The following is a 19,912-nucleotide window of genomic DNA, read 5'->3' on the forward strand; positions in this document are numbered from 1 at the left end:
TTACTATGTCTTTAAAGGTCTGAACAGCCTTTTGTTCTTCGGGTAATCAGTTCACAGTACAGTGTGGCTGCAGTGCACTTCGGGATTTCTGCCTTTAAAGAGATTATTCTGAGCCACATATACTAAATACAGCTGCCAAGATTCATGCTGATTGAAATAAATGAATGCCTGTTAAAGCTGAATGTAGCTACATAAAACAGAAATGGAACATTAGAGTTTATGCCCTCTACCTCCTCCCCTTTCTCTCATGAACCAAGATTAAACTGGGTCTGAGAACATTTGAAAAATTTGTTTCTGTAATTGGAACTTTACCCTGTCATCTTGTCACCAAGCATGTTCTGCAGTTTGTTTCACCAATATTTGACTGTGTAGTCCACAGCTGCAAATACAAAAAACAAAATAGTGAAGAAATCTTTCCTATTTTTTAAGTACTGTATGTCTATAACGTACATCTCTTTAAACATTGCTGATTAATACTTCATTTCCTATATTAGAATTGTTATTAATTATTATCAATAATGGCAAAATGCTAGTGTAAATTGCACTTCTATGAAAAATAAATTTTAATCAGTTGCTTTACTGGAGAATTGCATAGTAGTCTCAGCTAATAACAAAACTACATGGTTTCTGTTGTTTTCTAAACATGGGAAAAAGCTCTTTTCCAGATGACAAATCCTTTATATGACAAATCCTTTATAAATTACTTTATAACCTTATAAGGGGTCATCTGGAATGAAACCATTTTTCTATATCTCATGTAGGATATGATCACCCAGACATATTCTGAATCACAGTTTCATATTCTGAATGATGATTTCATAGACCAAAGAGAAATATCACTGAGGGAGGGGATGGAAAAAAAAAGCCCAACTAAATGAACAGAATACGTACTTTTTTTTCTAAGCTAAATGATGTGTTAGATAAATTATTTTCAAAAGAACAAGATGAAGTGTTTCCTCAGCCAAACATTTGTATTTTCTTATATAATATTTCAAAAGTTCTAAGTGAAAGCATTAGATTTTTAAATCTGTGGGTAACATTAAAAGTGCCTATATTCTGTTTTATTTTCCCTACAGAGTATTTTCTGCTCATAACCCCAGACAGAAAACATCAGTACAGCTGCATCAGTCAAGCCAGGGTTGTCAAAGAGGAGGAGTCCCTGGGCAGTGTAGCTGTCCCAGCTACTTCATCACCACGGCGTGAGACGGAGCCTCACCAGCACTCTGGGGCCACTGACTGCTGCAGCCCACAGCTTGCAAGGGAAGCTGTTCCTCCACTCACAGCCAGACTCTCGGCAGAAACAGCCAAACAGCCCCATGTTGCACTGGGAAGAGCCATCTCCAACCTTTTGAGCACGGTGGTGACTGGGGGCTAGTGTGAGAGGAGCCTCGAAGGTGGGAGGGAGAGCCTCTGTGGTATGTTCTTGGTGACTGCTTATTTTCAGAGACTTGTTCTTCCAGAAAGCATTGAGAATTTATCTCACATTATATTTTGTATTAAACATACACCATTAGCTTTACAACTGGCTTTCCACAATATATGTCTCTACTGGAAAAGAATGAAACAATTCTGGTAGATCCAGATGGAAAGTATAAAAACACTGTAGGAAGTTTTGTCATGAAAGAAGACATAATTTTAAAACAAAATATTTCTGCTCAATATTTTGAAATCAGACTATGAAGTACAGGTCACAAGAGCCTTTATTCTTAAATTAGTATTCTCTAAAAGCACACTATGCCATTATTGAAACCACAGGCTTTTCCATGTTTTTTGTGATTTTGTAGGATGAAAAAAAAGGAAAGGCATTTTTTTGAAACATATTGTTCTCGCTGCAAATAAGACAGTTGCACAGTATGAATTGCTTTGAATGTGTCTGGCTTCTAGTGAGAAGTTGAAAGAGAAACAATTTCAAGTTCAGGAAGCACTGGAGATCAAGAACTGCTGCAACTCCCCATGCTACTTTTTTTACTATTATTATTTTATTTTCCGATGGAGAAGTGCTATCTTTCACAAAACTCATGGTCTGCCTGAATGTCACCCCTCCTTTCCACTCTTTTTAACCAATGAACCCTCGGAAAAGGTTCTGCCCCAACTGGATGTTCCTAGGATACTTCTCTCAGATGGGACACAGTGAGATCATTTTCACTGCCCTTTGCCAAATAATTACAAGCTGTTTTCTCTGGTGCTCCACTAAGGAATATGATACGTAGAAGTTCTCCTGCAAAGCACTGTCATCTCCAAACCCTGAAGAATTACAAGTGCTCATAGCACCACTTCAGTACATCTTCCAAGGTTTAATACTAAATAATATTGCTGATATTAATCGCTGTAATATTCATGTTACAAGCATCACAAAGGCCAATTACCCACCTGTACTATGTACTTGAAACTCTAGAGATTTCCCTCTTGTGGAGCCCTTGGTCAGGTAGGGAGAGAATATATACCTGGAGCTTCGGGGAACAAGGATTAGAGGAAAATACTTGGTTGAAAGAGAAGGTATCATAAGAGAGATTTATGGGAAACCAGGGAGAAGTGGATTATAAATCATTACCCAAGTGGAGGAGGCACAGTTGTCTGGTTATTTAGACACAGACTGGATTCCCTACAGTGAACAGGACATTGTAGGCTGTTCACCTAGACAGTATGGACACTATTTCAGCATTGTCACCAAGAAAGACCATTGGTAGCAGAAGTGAAAAAGGTCAATGAAGATGAGGTTAACAAATGTTAGCAATGCTCATACATACTGATCGTCATATTGGGCTCCTACCTAAACAAAAAGATTTAGGGAAAAGGTTAAATGCAACACCAGTAGCAAATCCTCCCCCACATAGTGATTCATAAGTGTTGTATTAACTACAGTGCAATCAACATTCTTGACACATGGTGATGCAGACTGTACGAAAGCTAATCTTGACATCACTTATCCTCATTTTTTGATGTTAGGACCTGCTTTTTTAAAAAGCAAGGGTGTATTTTTAAGGGTTTCTATGTATTAATAATATATTTTATCAGACCAACTGCTATGAGTAGAAAAACAGGTCAGACTGTTGGACATGCACAATGTTGAAATAGCATAGCCCTTATACATCCTTCCCACTTGCAATTTCATGTGCTGGAACATGCATTGAAAGATTTATTAGAAAAACAATCCTGTTTTGAAATAGGGCTCTCCAGATCCTCTCTTCTAATTACACAGGCCCCAGCCTCACTAAACCCACTAGGAGAGGCAAGTTGCCTGTGGCCAAAACAAACTAAATGTATTTAGGCCCTTCACAAGTACAAAACTCAACCAACATCTCTCCACTACCAGCACAATAAATATGCCTTAACACAGAACAATCCACTCCTACACCTGTAATTCTGGGGACCTTTTATCAGGTGCATTGAGTGCTCTCAGGGTAACCCTGCAGGTGAAACTAAGAAACTACTGGGCACCAGAGAGAATGAACACACACAAGTAAAGGACAGAAGTTCCCCAGTTATCAGGGAGAGAGTATTTCTCAGAAAATAATCACTGCATTTCGAAAATCTTAGGCCATACCCTCAAGGATTCCTACAACATTTTCCAAAGAAAAACGTGGCTGCTTTCACAAATCTGCTGGCTAGAAAAACCCTTGAATTCAGAGACAGTGCTTTTGTGACAGAAAAACCTCCCACCTTCCCCTTGATGTATCTTTTCTTCAAACTCCTCTTTCTCTCACTGTTTCTTCCACTAACTTTCCCTTTGAGATGGTCTGAGCACAACTAATGAGATAAGACAATGCACTCAGCTTGTACTTAGCTTTGAAGTCTTCTGCTTCTATTTCAGACCTGAAAAAGGACTCACATGCCCAAAAACTTGTCTAATTTTGCCAGTGATACAAGCTGGTCTAATAAAAGATACTGCTTTCACCAAGAAAATCTGTCTTAATTACGTCTTTAGGCTGTCATAACAACAGCACCACCACCATTATTCCTCATGTGACACAGTCAATCAGTAGATATTTTTTGTCTTTCCATAAGTGATCCATAAAGCTAAAATAAACCAGGCAGTGCATTTTTTTTAGACTGATGGCTCAGAGAGACAACTACAAATAGTACTCCAACCAGCAGAGCCATAATTCAGACAGAAAGTGTGTGTGGGAAAGGAGGGGGCGGGGTGGAGGAATTTGTGACTTCAGAAGACATATATAACCACCTGAATTAAAAAAATTAAATTCAGAACCAGAGTAAGGTGATAACAGACAGATATGTTCAACTGATGACATCTAAAGGTCAAATAAACTCATTAACTAAATCACTGTTATTTGTGGGAAACGTCTAGTGTTGAATTAAACTGGTCATTATTCTTAATCAAACATTGAGGTTGAATACTTTTGCTTCCAGGTTTCTTTTATTCCTTTTAAAGATTCACATCTATCGGGAGTGTCATTTTGAAAAGAAACAGAAGAGAAAAACAGATGTAACAAGAGAAGGAGATCATTTGCCAAACAAATACAAGGCTGAATACAAGCATAGAGTGAAAAAGGGCATAAGCAAAATAAGGCTGACAAGAGAGGCAGCCTGTCAGGAGTGTTTGAATAAGTACACTGGGGGAAAAGAAAATGGAGGAAATAAAAAACATGCAAATATTTTTAATAGATGTCCAAAAAGGCAAAAATTGGTGACTCTTAGAAACATGATGTAGATCAAAAGTGCCTGTGAAGAGACAGAGGGGAATGACACACAGCTTGATCAACAAGAGATGAAGATGATTTCTGTGGCAGCATTGTAATCTCCATAAAAGTCCATACAGCAAAAAGAAACAGAACCAATAACTTTACTAATTTTGCATCAGAAACAGAAAATCAAGAAAGCTGATTTTGGCCCACTGTTTTCACATAATTTCTGTTATAAAACGTTAAAATTTAATCTCAAACTACAGCACATTATAAACCTCCATTTCTTCTAAAACTGATAACTGTTTCATATATTCAGATTAGTTTATTAAATTCCTGATCTGCTAAAGGTAAAGCAAACACTGCCACATCAAACTTCTTTCATTGACTTTTTCAGGGAGTAACAGCAACCTGTTTCCCAAGTATCTATTTCCTTGAAAAAGATGCCTATTTAAAGAAATGCGTGGGGTGATCTTCACATGTATTTTCAGACTTCCAGCTTGGATCCCTCAGCGTTTTAGTCATACAATCATTCTTCAGCCTTCTCTAAGGACAGTCATAACAACCAAACATCTGAATTCCAGCATAAGAATGTATCTCTACTGAGCATCATCTCCTACCCAGGTGCAATTGTACTCAATTGTCAGTGTTATAAAACTTGGATAAGTCAAGAATGCCTGTTACAGTGCTCCACTCCAGGAAGACATGGAACTCACAACAAAAGCTTTGAGATGTGCATTACCTATTGTATCTAATCTGTGCTCTTGCTCAGGGTATTTGAGACATGAGCCCTGAGCTCCCCAACACCATCTGAGCAGCAGAGAGGGTGTTTTGAAATAGACACTGAACTGAGCAGTGAGACCATAGTGTGGTGACAAAATTTTCTGCATTGGTTTTCCTCTGCAAGACAATGCTCCTCAGCTTCCCTGTTGAGGTTTCCTCTCACTGTTTCAGGTACAGTGACCTTTGTCTTTGATCTTGCTCCTTCTCACATATTACAAACTATGAGGAGCTTTTTCTTTTCTCATTTATATTTCTAAATTATTATTATTTTCTCATTTATATTTCCAAATACAAATCAGGCTTACTAACTCTCTTGCATCTCATTTACTTTTTAAAAGTTTACATTTTTCCTGTTAAAAAAACCCCACACATAAAAAGCATACAAAATACCTCGATCTTAATGTCACTAGACCAATTCCCCTGGGGACTGGATAATCATCAGGAAAGGTCCTGCTGAAATGTACAGAACTGAGCTAACCACACCAGGGGGTTAGTACAAACCACTCAGTTTTTCTCTCAAGAGGCTCAGCAATTGCTAAAGATACTGGCATGTTGCAGAGAAACATCTAATTTCCTAAAATAATGCTGTTATTTCTTGCATTCTGGTCTTTCTCTACTAATACTCTGCTTATGTGAGTATTTTCCATTAGAATTCCTGTTGGATTTTCTGGTCATGCTTTTAATTTTCTGTTCATGTAATCATATTAATGAACTACTTGGGCAGAAGCTTTCCTTCTCAAGAATAAGGTGTCAACTGAGTTCATTTGTAATCTGAAGTATGTCCACCTAGCAACCAAGCTTAAAATATGCTGCATTCAAATTCCAAACCTTGTATTCAAAATTCTGGAATTCGGCAATCACATCAGCTTATTACAGAAATGGTAAGTCTGATTGCATGATGTCAATCTAAAACTAAACTATTTTGGTAGATTTTGTATTCAAATTCAGACAATTTTTTACAAATATTTCATTTAAGTACTTTCAAAAAAAAAAGAAAAAAGAAAAGAAAATACCAGTTTTTTGCTTTTTAGTATCTCTGTTAATGCTGAGCATCTACATGTTGAACAGTCTTGTAATTTAATATTTATAGAAATTAAAGTAAAATTTAATAGTTCTGCCAATATAGTAAACTTTGTACTGTGCAACATTTATTTTTATGATCATTTATGTCTTTAAACTGTGACATAAGACCTAAATAATTCAGGTCAGGCAACATGATAAAATCCTTTGTTAGCTAAAATTTGTTTATGTATGAGCTCTTTCTTGATTGACACACATTAAAACAATTAATGTATATACTTGCTCACTGAAATGCTCGTTTGTAGTGAGACTACTATGCTTAGGTCAGCATAAACAAGCACAAGCATAAACTAGCATAACAAAACCACAATAATGAATTCCCCATTTTTACCAAAAAAAATGGTGTTTTGGGGTTCTTTTGCAAGTAGTGTCTGTTCAAACAGTCATAATGTGGCCTCTGATGAAAAGACCATTACACTAAGTCTGTGATTTGCAGTGGAAACCTACTGCAAATACAAGAAAAAAAAAGGTAGCATGCAGTGGAATATGCCCTCGACCTCAAAATTCATCACTTTCTGTTCTAGGCTGAATTATTAGTAATACTTGCAGAAGAGACTTCTAAGTTACAGCTTTTCTACCTTCATTTTGATGAATTTATTGGCATGAACAGGAGTCTTAAATAAGATTTGTGGGCTAGAATCTGAAAACATTTGCACCACCAGCATATTTAGGTATTAACATTTGCACAGTTGCCATCTCATTCCTGTTTCTAAGCATGAGCAAACCTTGCAAGAATGCATTCACCAATTAGATTATATTTCTTATTTGAAATATAACTTATGATTGGGCTCTGTTGATGGGTGCAGACAGTTCACTGTTATCGGGTTCCTACCTAGCTGTGTCTGACTTTTCCACTAAAAGAGTGCTGTGCTTCTGCTAATAAAGTCTTCTGGAGAGCAGTGCTTAGACACAGTCATTATCCAACTGTTCTGCTTTCAGACCAGAGCAGAATTAAAATCTGGCCACAGAGACTATGAGCACAGCAAACACACACTGGTTACCACCTGCCTATCTGGAGATACCATTTTATTTTTCTACAGTGACAGGAGATGCCTTATGCAATATTCATGTTTGGGCTTTTTTTTTCCCCACATATTTGGCAAAACATTAAAACTGAGAATCAGCAAAATAATATTTTAAGTATAAAAGTAAAATAATAGGAAAATAGGAAAATAATACTGTAACTTCAATAAGGGCATCTTGTGCAAGCATAATAAAAAGGAAGGCTCATGAGGCCAATGAGGCTGATAAGAGGGAGAATCCTGGCAAAAAATGTAGTTGCTTAGACTAGCAAATCTGATATGGACATAGTTTTTATAACACTGCTCAAGTTTACACAAATAAATGAAGTTCTGGCAATATTTTGCACCTAGCCAAGGGTGACTTTCCACCTTCAGCCCACACCTTGTATTAGGTATACTTATCATTTGATTGACTAAACAGTTTAAGTTATATATTAGTGGTAGTAAGTTTTGGTATGAAGCTATAATTTACCACTAAACTAAGCCTGAATGTAATTTTTTTCCCATTGATCTCTGCTCCAATTTGATAGCTCTTTTCAGCAGATAGCGTTTTTAGAAAACAACCAGATTCCAACTGTTTCTACCAAAAGAAGGCCTGGATTCAAGAGGGGAAAAAAAAGGGTTGGCTAAATGCCAGTTACTACCAGCTCCATATCTGGTAATTTAAGCTGAACTCCGTTGACTTGGATGAAGCAACAAATTGATTTACAGGGAAGAAAGAATTCTCACAACTCCCTGCTCCTCAGCTGGCCATTAGCTGCTAAAGTAGGGTCAAGGGTTTGGTGAATGGTTCTCCAGAGGAGGGAGAGGGAAGTAAAATGAGAAAGAATTTTATAAATTTTTTAGCAAAAAACAAAAAAACAAAAAAAAACAAAACAAAACAAAAAACAAAAACAAAAACAAAAAAAACCCCTGAAATTTAACATACAGAGGAATAATGGTTGGAGCAAAGTATGCTAAAATTTATTTGTAAAGTACTTCAGACAATAGCAGTGTGAACCTAGACTTAATAACAATGTCAACACACTGAAAACACAGGTGTGCTGACTGACATGAGGAAATGGAAGGACTTAACATTGTAATAAAAAGTACACAAAATACAAATGAGGATGTATGTTCTGCAGTAGCAACTCCATTGCAAGTAAGATGCTTCAATATGTCCCAAAACCCCTGGAAATTAACAAAGTTTCCTCTGCATAAAAATTATCTATTCGTTTTGCAGTAAGTGTTTTGTACTTATTTTGCTAAAGAAATTAATTGAGCATTTAATCAAGTATGTGAAGTGTTAAAATGCTATATTAAGAACACTTTTTATTGGCAATTTGAGCAGCATGTATTACTTTGGTTTTCTGTTTCTGGGCTAAACACTACTTTACTTACAAGGTGAATGAGTGGTATTTGTGAACCCGTCAGTTGAATAGCCCTGTGATCATAAGATCAGAGATTTTCCAGTTATTTGAGTCACATTAGTAACAGCTCAGCTAATTAGCAATTTTAAAAGGATCAACTCACTAACAAATTAAAAGAAGTATCTGTATACAAAGAGAGATTGTTCGATTTGGCTCCAGTCTTGATAGTAATAAATAAAAGCATCTATTGTGTGAAAGCAGGGAAACGTCTCATCTGTAGTGATAGGGATTCATTTTGGAATGACACAGTCACAGTTTCTATTTTCTCAGTGTTTTGTGGGGTATGTTTTGGTTTCTGCTTATTGAGAGCGAAATTTAAGGTCAGAGGCTAAATGATGTCAAAATGCCTTCCAGTCATTTGATGTGACAAGGCAGCTGAGATGTTCAGGATGTGTCCCAAACGCCACAAATATGTGGCAATGTTTAATGGAACATAAGTTGGTGGACTTACTGTTTCTGCTTGCAGATAATTTTTCAAAAGTAAAGTTAACAAGGACATCTTTGAAAATATTGTCATGCCCCTCTAAAAGTGGAAATGCTTTTATTCTAAAACAAAGAGACTGCAAGAGAAAAAGTGATTCTAGAGGCATTGGCTGAATGCCCTGTTGCCCCAAGCACTGTGATGTCTTTTATGGATGCTATGAAACATCTCAGTTTGCCTTGGATTAGGACACTGGCAGTACAGAGCATGTGATCCCATCCTCAGCAAAGCATTCTTTCTCTTTGGGATACAGCTATGGAGTGATTTTTCCTAGGAGATTAGATGAATCTAGCCTGGGCATCTGCAATACTTTTTTCTCTTACATAATGGAAAGCTTTTAATCAGAAACGCGACACAAGCCAATAACAGAAGCCCTCTTGGTTTTCTCAAAGCAAAAGCAAAGACATCAAACAAAATAAAAAAATCCAATGACCTTAAACTAGTAGCCTAAATATGCAGCAGAGAACTCTTATTACTCGGAGAAAACAAGGAACCATGTGTTCCAAAAAGTGTTCTAAAGCAAGTTCCTTGCTGGCATAACATTATCCTTGTATCACAAATGAAAAAAATTGTTAAAATTACTTCAGAATTGCTAGTTTGAACATATCAGGAGTACTATGAACACAGTGCTCTGACTTCCAGGGCACTAGTATCAGGCACTGTGGAAAGAATAGATGGTCAAAGCCACAGGGCTTTAGTCTGTGACTATGAAGTCAATAGATTTTCTAAGTGAATGCCAGGACAAGTTGCATAGACTATAGCTCAGCAATTTCTGAGAGAAAGATCATGAAAATACATTGATTTTAATGTATTAAAAGCTCTAGTGATCTTTCATTCAAAAATCTCTGTCATGATCTGCCATCTCCTGAGATGAGACTTTCTGTCGTTGTTTCATACTGAGCACAGTAATCCACTGCTGCCATAAGAAACATCACACTAGAAAAGGTAAAATTTTGGCTGGTGGACTGTGGATGCTAAAAGGCAGGAGCAGAGAAATTTTCCAGCTCTGTAGCATTTGTGAAGTTTTTCCTTTCTCATGCTTTAGCTGAGAAACAGAGAAATCCAGCTTCTCACAGCTTCTCTGTGAAAGCTTTCGTTCTCATGAGAACTGGATGGATAACAGTTTGTGAGAATGTAAACCATTTCCACACCTGCAAGTTGTTGTGGGAACTGCAGAATTGTTTTCAGTCTTGTGAGAATAATATTTGGAAATGGGTGTCTTACTGCTCAGCCTATCAGCTTGAGAGGTGGTGAGTGAATAAGCCAATCAAGTAATTTCTTTATTGTGAACTACACTATAAAATCTGAGCTATTCATTAAATGAGGTCTTAGCTCTGCTTTGGCCATATCATTTGACCTGGACCTATGTCGGGATTTCACCATTCTCTGGGAATAACAGCGACAGTGGATCTCCAAGGATTGATTTTAAACTTCCCAGGAAGAGTCCTAAGGAGAAATTAAAAAGAGTCCTGTAGGTCTGGATTGCAGTTGAAATGATATATAGTTATATATATATATTCTGCTAAGATAGTCCCTTAAAGTGATGGAGTTTTGCTGTTCTCAGTTGAAGCATTGCTAAACAACATGTTAAATAAATCACAACAAATAAAGGCAAATAAAGGAACGGTATTAGCACAAAGAAAAGTCCTGTAAGAAAAGTAAGAGTTTAATAGAAGCAACCTGAATAGCAATGTTCATATGGTGGTGGTCTGAGAGATGAAGGGTCAGAGAAAGGGTTTGGAGAAATTAAAATAGTTTTAAAGGAAGAGAAGAAGGAAAGTATATCTGACATTTAAAATAAAAACAGTGTCATAAGTATCTTCAAGTATTTAAACCAAAGTCATGAACAACTGAAGCTAAGTGGAACTTTTTTTTTTTTTGATAAATAACATAAGAGTGAAAATAAATTAGTGCATACCAGAAAAAGCAAAATCATATAATAATCATATAATAACCATGCAATCAAGAAACTAAAGGCAACCAAAACCATCTGGTTTTCATACCAAAAATTATCAAGAGGAATAATTTTAATTGTAACTAGTGACTCATACTCAGGAAAAAAAATCACAAAAATTAAATTCAAAACATATGAAGCATTGCTTTTCTCCTTCCCCTGTCTCGAATTTATTTTACACCAACTTTTAAATGTAGAATTTACAAGCATGGGTACGTCAAGGACCCAAAAGGACAAGTGCAAATAAACAGACTACACTATTTACATCACAATTTGCTAGAAATCCTTTGCTCATTTATCAATGCCTTTGCACACCAGAAGAGCTGCATAAGTCTACACTAAATAGGAAAGATGATGCTTTTCCCTAAACCATCTGATACAGCTGTGGCAAGCACAACTGACTGGCTCCAGCTGATGCAGGCTGCACCTGACTGGGCTCTGCCGGCAGCAGCTAGAAGTCATTCCTGATTCCAGTGGGTGGAACCAGGTGGGTTACTGGAGTCTCATACCTTCCTTACCCTGCCATATCAGTGTAAAGTGAGCAAGCCTAAATTCTGTCCTACAGTCCCTGGAGTTTCAGAAAATTTAAAACAACGTCTTCACTTTCATCTGAATATGTGACAGCAAAATTGAAATGTATATAACACATAGTTTTCCAAAGATGAGGTCCCCAGTACCGATTGCTTGGCAGCACGATTGCTTCAGGGCTAAGTATTCAGAGCCCACATTCCCAAGTAGTTCGGCTGTATGTGTACTGAAATGCTAAATGCTTGCAATTGTTTTCTGTAATATGCAAGGGCCAGTTGGCTGGCATGTAGAACAGTTAAGCCTTTATTGTTGCTAGGCTTAACATTTTCAGCAAGGTTGAATAAAGCTATTATCAGTGAGACTTCCATCTGTTGTTTCAGGAATATAGCATGGGGCTTTTTAAGCAAGTGCAGAGACCTATGCACATTACTGAGGCTGAGCCCAAAACAAAGGTACCAGAAACACTAAGCCACTTAAGAACATGCAAAATTAAGGGTCTTGTCTGCTGCTGTGCCAATTGCAACTTGACCCCATGGATTTTCATGCAATCCCAGCAAGGAGCTAGATGACTTTATTTCCATCAGACATTCATCAAAAAATACTCCTTGAAGATGCAAATCAGTAACATCTGGTCACCAGAAAAGTATATTTGACCACTGAGATAAATACTTCAGTGAGGTATAATAGCATCTGCTTTTACCTGGTACTGAACACTGCCTATTTATTTAAAATAGAATTATAAATATGCCTTTATATTGTAGTATTCCCAATGATTCCAATCCAGACTAAGTTATAACAGCACTGCATGATGTAGAAATGAAAAAAAAAACATTACTTTTCCCTCAGATTCTGTAGAATTCAGTACTGGAGTGACAAAACAAAGGACAGAGTGATGAAGATCATCCTATAAACACTAAAGAAATAGAAACATTTGTCATAAGAATTTCAAAGCATTATTATTGTTATTAAATAGCCCTTAGATTTTGTTTCCCTACTTTTCTCCTCAAAGTAATTGCTGTTGTTTTCCTTCAGACATAGCTAAAGTGTTACTGTTGAGTGCAGGTAATGTGTCATGGTTCATTTTGATGGTTTGGATTTTCTTATCTAATTTCACCATCACTGTTACTCATGCAGATTTAATGAAAAAATCAGATAACCCATTTAGGGTGGGGTTGCTTATACCTCTTTCACTTTTTCCAAAGTGATTTGCTCTTCCCTAACTCCATAAAAAGTACACACATTTCAACCGTAAAACATGTAAGAGGTGGCCAAATGTTTAACTTTGTTTTAGAGCTTGCTGGAAAAAAAAAAAAAAGATTTGCAGTGTTGAGGCTGCTAATTTTGACAGACTGACCTGCTCTTCGAGGAATTAATGTTCTTATATAATACTGACCTTAAAGTATCTAAAGAGCAGTTTCTTTTAAGCTTTCTTTTTGGAATTCATCACAGCTATTACAGGTGGTCTGTGACATGGTCAGTCATCTGTTTCAGAAACAGGTGAGCTTAGCAAATATTTCCTACTATTCTATTATATCAAGGAATTGGACTTGATCCTGATAGGTCCCTTCCAACTCATTTTATTCCATATTTTTGTCTTTGTCATATGGATTCTCTAGTTTAAAAGCATTTGCCACTCCTTACCTTTGATATTAAATGCCCTTTGATGTAAAAAAACGTAACAATATTGGGTCAGGTAATTTGCTTGGTTTTTAACAGCTGTTTTAAAACATGAAGATTTTGAAATACAGTTTTAAGATAAAATTTTATAAAATTAAATTAAAATATTTCAAAACCACATCTATATCACACCACATCAGATGTACACATTACTTATACACACACAGACATATATATATATATATATGAATTCTCTTTTAGAAATTGTGATGGAAAATTTTACTATGTAAATCTAAGAGGGGAAACTGACAATATTTGGATCCAAATTTTGATATTTCCCAAGGAGCAAAACCACATGAAAAAAAATATGGCTCTTAGCATTTCACACCAAGAGGTCTGTGTCTACTCTCAAAATGTGTCCTTGAAGTTGTGATACATTCTGCATTTTCTCTAACATAAGTAAAGAGGAACAATCACATTGGAATCCATCACGTCTTATGCAAACTGTTGCTGAATTTATAGCAATGAGAGAGGCATAATCACACATTCAGGCAAATTATCCTTTAGCCCATGTACAAAGAAATCAGAGAGAGAGAGAGAGACTTAAAGGAAAAGATTGTGGAATAATCCATTTACTCTCAGGAAAACATATAGTAAGTACTTATTTATTTATGTGCCTCAAATTGGTCCTTAAAAATGCACATCTAGTACAATACATACTTTCTTTAGAAAAACAAACAAGCTATGAGTACAGTTATTACTGGCAAATGCTTCCAAAACTTTTGCCAAGAAAAATGCCATTCTATCCTCAAGCAAATGTAAAACCAAATGCAAGCTGAACACCATTCCTGTGGTCTGTAAAAACAAGACAGAACGCAAAACAAAAGACTGGGTCACAAAAGAGTGAGAAAAGTTATGGTAGGCAGGTTTATAAGAGGCTTGATAATATATTTGGTACAGAGCAGAAAATCCTGTTGTTTCTAGAGCTTTCTGCAATACTTGTTAATGGGATGGTTTGCTTTTTGGACTGCATTTTGTTATTTTTCAGGACACCTATGTGTAGTTAAAGCACACACAGAGGCACATGGATGATGTGAACATGCTTTTGGTTCCCTTTCCTGTAACCTGCAGTCTCTGCTTTCCACCCACTTACCTCGTTACAGACTGGTCACACCTTATTTCATTCTTTAAATTCCAGGGTCCGTGCAGTCTTATGCCTTTTACAGACAGGAAGCAGTTAAGAGATGTGACAATTAAAATAGTGTGACTTAAAACAATGAGGCATGTTCATATGAACTGCAAAGTGTGGTGGAAGTGTTGTTGCTATGGAGGTGCAGCTATAACCAAGCTGTAAATGGTATTGGGCACCTAGAATACAGAAATCTAGAATTTAAAGAGAGAAAAATTTTGTATGGCTGTTCTTTTGTTTCCTTTTGTACCCAATGGAAGGGAAGGCAGAACATTTGAAATAAGCATGTGGTAGATGTTGGATACTGTGAGAAGTGACTTCCCTTGATTTTCAGCAACTGCATCTCCCATTCTGTGACAAAACTTCAAATCGCTGGCAATAGAGGAAAAAAATTCCAACACTTGTCACTTTTAATTATTATTGGTCAACTTTAGAAAATGAGAGTATTAGAATAAAAGCAGACACTAGTATTTTGATCATCTTGCAGCAGAATCAAAAAAGTACTGACAGTCTTAGCTACACTAAAAGTGAGATTGACCGCTACATAAGGCTTAGTGAAATTTCGTATCAGCAGTAACTGTAATTTTCACCAAAATATTTTCATAATCTCCTATTTTGTGGGATTTTCTTTCATTCTCACTTACTGAATTTGGTTTACTGCCCTAAGTTGAAAGCCCTAATCAGAAACAAGGCTCCAGGACAGAAGTGCCCAGCCAAGCACACATTGCTCTCTTAAGAATGCAATTAGAAATAAAACACTACAAATAGATGTGGCAGATACTAGGAAAAACAGGAAAGAAAAAACAGCTGTTATTCTAAGACCCAACAAGTAATCACATCATCCAGTTCAGTAATGAAAGCCTTTCTTTTCCTTTTTAATTAAATATCTTTAAGAGCTATTTTTTAATGCTCCATCTTTCACTACTTGATATCCTCTCTCCCATAATCTCCTTCACTCCCCCCTTGGGCAATACAACCCAAGTGTGATTTAAAGAAATGTATGAAGTAGCAAAAGCAATAGGATGTTTATGACAGCTGGATTTTGAATAGATTAAAGAAGGGAGTCATGCAGAAGTCACAACAAAAACCCCTCAGTAGGTTGGAGTGCAATGAACTTCAACCTATAGCAACTGAATAATTTCAGGTCTTTCAACCCCTGGTGTTTTGTCCTTGTTTTGAAAACTATTGTTATCATTCTTTATATTATTCTTCAAAACCCTTGGGCCTTTGTATATGCCAGCCTTGACCAGTTTGCTCGGCACACAATCTTCTCACCTTTTTCAAACACCTATGCAAGTACACGAAGCTTCCCCATGGATTTGGCACTATCCCTAAGATAGTGATGCAACCTGACTTTCATAACAGGCAGCTTCAGCAGTGGCTGGGAACCATGTGTGTTTCAAAACAGAAGAACTGAGAAACATGAAATTAACATGAATCCAATTGCAATTTTGACACTTCTAGAACTATGTTAGCCTTCTTCCAACATCTCCTGTGAAATCTCACTCCTCTACTCAGTGAGAAGGCAGCACGACTCATGCACTGGACACTGTCAGGAACAAGCTGTACATTCTCACATTCATATAAAAATGCTGTTACTATCACAGTGCTACATTTAAAAGAAATCAAAGCAACACAATAGAGATAGGCCCACCTATTGAAGAAATTAAAAATCAGAGTTACAAAAATCTGGATTTTACATTAATTTATAGTTAAGGAGTTACTTCTGATTAAGTTTTTGCATAATCAGAAATATGATTATGTTTGATTAGTGAGACATTTTGCAGATTTTTGGGGGATAGAGGGCTAGACGTAGCCTATATAATAATTTATCTCTAGGAGCTGTACATTAGCAAAATAACAAGCACAAAGACATATCTGGCAGAAATCAGGAGGGGAAAATTCTATTCTTCTAAAAAAGTTCTTTTTATAAATATATAGAGAAAAAATCTGAGGTAATAGGAAGTCTTTCCTGATTAAAAATTGAAGAATTGCTTCCCTAGAAATTAATGTGTTCCTGTATAGTTACATGTGATATAAAGTAGAATTATTAATTGCTAGCATCAATATTGCAGTGATCTTAGACGGGATTATTTACAGAATAAGACATTAGGCCACTGCTCGGGAACTGGCTTGGCACTGGAGAGCAGATGGTGAACCGCTGCTGCATTGTGCATCACTTTTGTATGTGTTTTTATAGTTATTATTATTTTCCTTTCCTTATCTGTCCTATGAAAGCAGACTTATCTGAACCTATGAGTTCCACCTTTTTGCTGATTCTCTCCCCCATTCCACTGGGGGCAGTGAGCAAGTGGTTATGTGGTGTTTTAGCTTCCAGACCAAGTTAAACCAATGGCAGAATTCTTTGTCTCTTCTTTAATCACAGAATACTACTACTAATAGACACCTTTTGGGATGTTCAGGCAAATTGCTCCCTGGGGTGCAAAAGGCCCATAAAACCCTCCTGTCAAAACTTCTATACTGTTAAGATAATTCTTTGACACAGAAATTGTTGCATCTTTATTCTCAAGCAAGTATTATTTCATTAGCACTTTGTAACATCTGAAGAGAACCACTGAAAACAATTTTATTCACAGATGATAAAAAGATCCCAGGAACCTTACAGACCTGCTCCTTTAAGCTTGTTTTATAAGTATCTTTTCTTGGTCCCTCTTGACAAGCATCTTGACTTTCTGGCAGGATATGTTACAACTGCAACAGAACTTCTTGACTGAGGTTCCCCCACTTTTACAATTTGAAAACAATTACAATTTTGCCTTGGCCAGGCAGAAACTTGTTTTGCAGCTAGGCTTCCTAGCTGCTGTCTTGCTTAACAGTATTGAGAGCAAATAAACTCAAGCCTTCCTAATCTCTCCTGGCCTTTCTTCAGTACCTTGTGCTTTGGGCTGAGTGCCACAGGCTTGTGGCAAACTTTCTATTTGCTCATCTCAGAAAACGTTACATTACACTGTCACTTGCTGGGCCTTGCAGTTCACACATCTTTTGGAGTCATTTAATGTTACAGGGAACAAGTTCGCTCTTGATGAGACATCTGTCCTGGGTAAGCTCCAGAACTGAGATACTGCATTATTCATTCAGACAGAGTTGATCATATTCCTGTACTGACATTTGAAGCCTTGCAGGTCTATTTTCTACTTAGTTTGCGCTTTAATCTCATATTGCAGTGGGTGGGGGCCTGGGAATCTTACCAGAATGTTGCAGTCACTTTCCTTGTTTCCCATGCTGTATTACAACGAGCAGGTTGTGCTCAGCACACAGTTGGTGTCATTCTCCAGCTACTCACTGACCATGCCACTTCTACAGAAGAGGATGAAGCCCTTTTTTTCCATGCTGTGTGTCATGGTTTGAGGCAACACTCTCCTCTTCTGATGCTCCACCTCACACAGGATTTTTAAGAATTCTGCAGCATTAAGTCAGTATTAAACATATTTAGTTACCAGTCAGTTGATTGGGAGAAGCTACAAATTTTGTTTAAAATACCCTTGTGCTTAACAAAAAGCTGTTTAATGCATTTTCCAATATCATTGGTTGAGATAATAACTTCCTGAACATGTGGGGAAGTGTGAGAGATTGGTTACGTGAAAAGGGACATATAGATTCAGGATATACAGATTCTTTGCAGCTTACTGATCTGAGAAGCTGGCTACGTGAGAACGGGCACATAGGCCCTTGCAGCTAGCTGAGCAAGGTCTCATAAGACAATGCACCACACATCCTGGGTAACAACTGAAGTTACAGAATATTACATGTATCTTGCTCAGTAACTGAACCACCATTGAGCCTTACTGCTGAACTATGGGTTTATTTGCAGAGCCAGCAAGGTTAGGTTTTGGCAGCAAAACAATGGACATCTGTGGTTAGAAGGCCAGGGAAAAAGGCAGAACTGCTGACCACGATAGGGGGTCTGAGGAGGGGTTTAGAATCAGCTTAGTCGATGTGAACCACTTAGAATGCGCCGTTACGAATATGCATAAAGCCCATTATTGTTAGTATATACGGAGTTCTGGTACAATCAATAAATCGGATTCCTGCTGATCACTCATATTGAGCATCTGGGTTTCCCCTCTATCGCGACAGGGAAGAAATATTTTCAAATTAAATTGATTTTGAAAAAAGATAATTCTTGAACAAATGCACCATTTTATTACCTAAATTAGTATAGTGAGTGTTAGCAAAAGACAGGAGATTTAAATCAGCTAATTGGCTAGCATGATTTAAAATGTAAAGATTTGGAATAAAGCTAACAGCCAATAACTGCCTGAATCTCTTTACAAAAATGAACTCAACAGGAAAAATACATCCCTTTAAAATGTGAGGAAATGTTTGCTGTGGCTTGGTGTGTTTTAGTCTCTTCCCATGTGTTCCAACTTTAGTGACAAGCAACTAATACAAAGGTACATCTAAAGAAAATACATTTTATTCTGAGACACGGATTTGAAATAAATCCCAACCAAAAAACGAAGACATTTGAAAAATCCAGGTTAACATGTAGAATTTAAAAGGAACAGAAAATTGTACTTCTGGGAGAAACATATAATTAATTGTAAATCAGGACATCTATGCACAACATCATTTCCAGAGAAGTACTTAAGTACTTCTAAAGTACTTTTTCCAAACTACCTTTTTATATCACAAACATAAGGTCCAATATAATCTTTTAATTTTAAATGTGAAAGCATGCTGGGGAAAGACATGTCCCAATCTTAGAAGTGGACACAGGTGTGTTTGCTTTTCTCCTCAATTGTATGTACATGAAGATAAGAACACAAACTAGTAATAGTACCAGTATAGCTGAGGTTCTGTGTCATATTCTAGATAGCCAGGTTTATTTATGGAAGGAAATAAGGGCGGTACTTAAAGCCAAATATGTCCTTAATACGTTGATTTTGAAGTCAATGTCATCTGATGATGCCACCAAGTAGCTGGTGAAACCCCAAAAACTTTCGCTTGGTTATAGCTAGTTTCCTTGAAATGTGAGGTCCTGCAGACTTGGGAGTTTTGTATCTGGGAGGAGGTTGTCCTATGAGCAAACTATTATGTGAAAAAAAATTAATATTTTCTGTTGTAGCTTTCTGCAACTCATTGAAAAGCAGAACATAACTTTAATAAAACAGTATGAATATTCAAATAGTATGAGTTATCTGATCAACATAAAAATCATTCACATAGTTTCCTGGACTAAAGGCAG

General features: G+C 36.8%; 1 protein-coding gene across 1 annotated transcript in view; it reads left to right on the forward strand.

Moving 5' to 3' along the window:
* Positions 1-1,519, forward strand: part of LOC116453442 (Y+L amino acid transporter 2-like) — a 34,949-nt gene extending 33,430 nt beyond the window's left edge. The window contains exon 10 of the mRNA XM_032128924.1: positions 1,077-1,519. Within this exon, the coding sequence (XP_031984815.1) occupies positions 1,077-1,094 (18 nt within the window). The 3' untranslated portion in view covers positions 1,095-1,519. The remainder of the gene's footprint in view (positions 1-1,076) is intronic.
* Positions 1,520-19,912: the final 18,393 nt, after the last annotated feature.

Source organism: Corvus moneduloides, chromosome 1, assembly GCF_009650955.1.
Source record: "Corvus moneduloides isolate bCorMon1 chromosome 1, bCorMon1.pri, whole genome shotgun sequence".
NCBI lineage: Eukaryota > Metazoa > Chordata > Aves > Passeriformes > Corvidae > Corvus > Corvus moneduloides.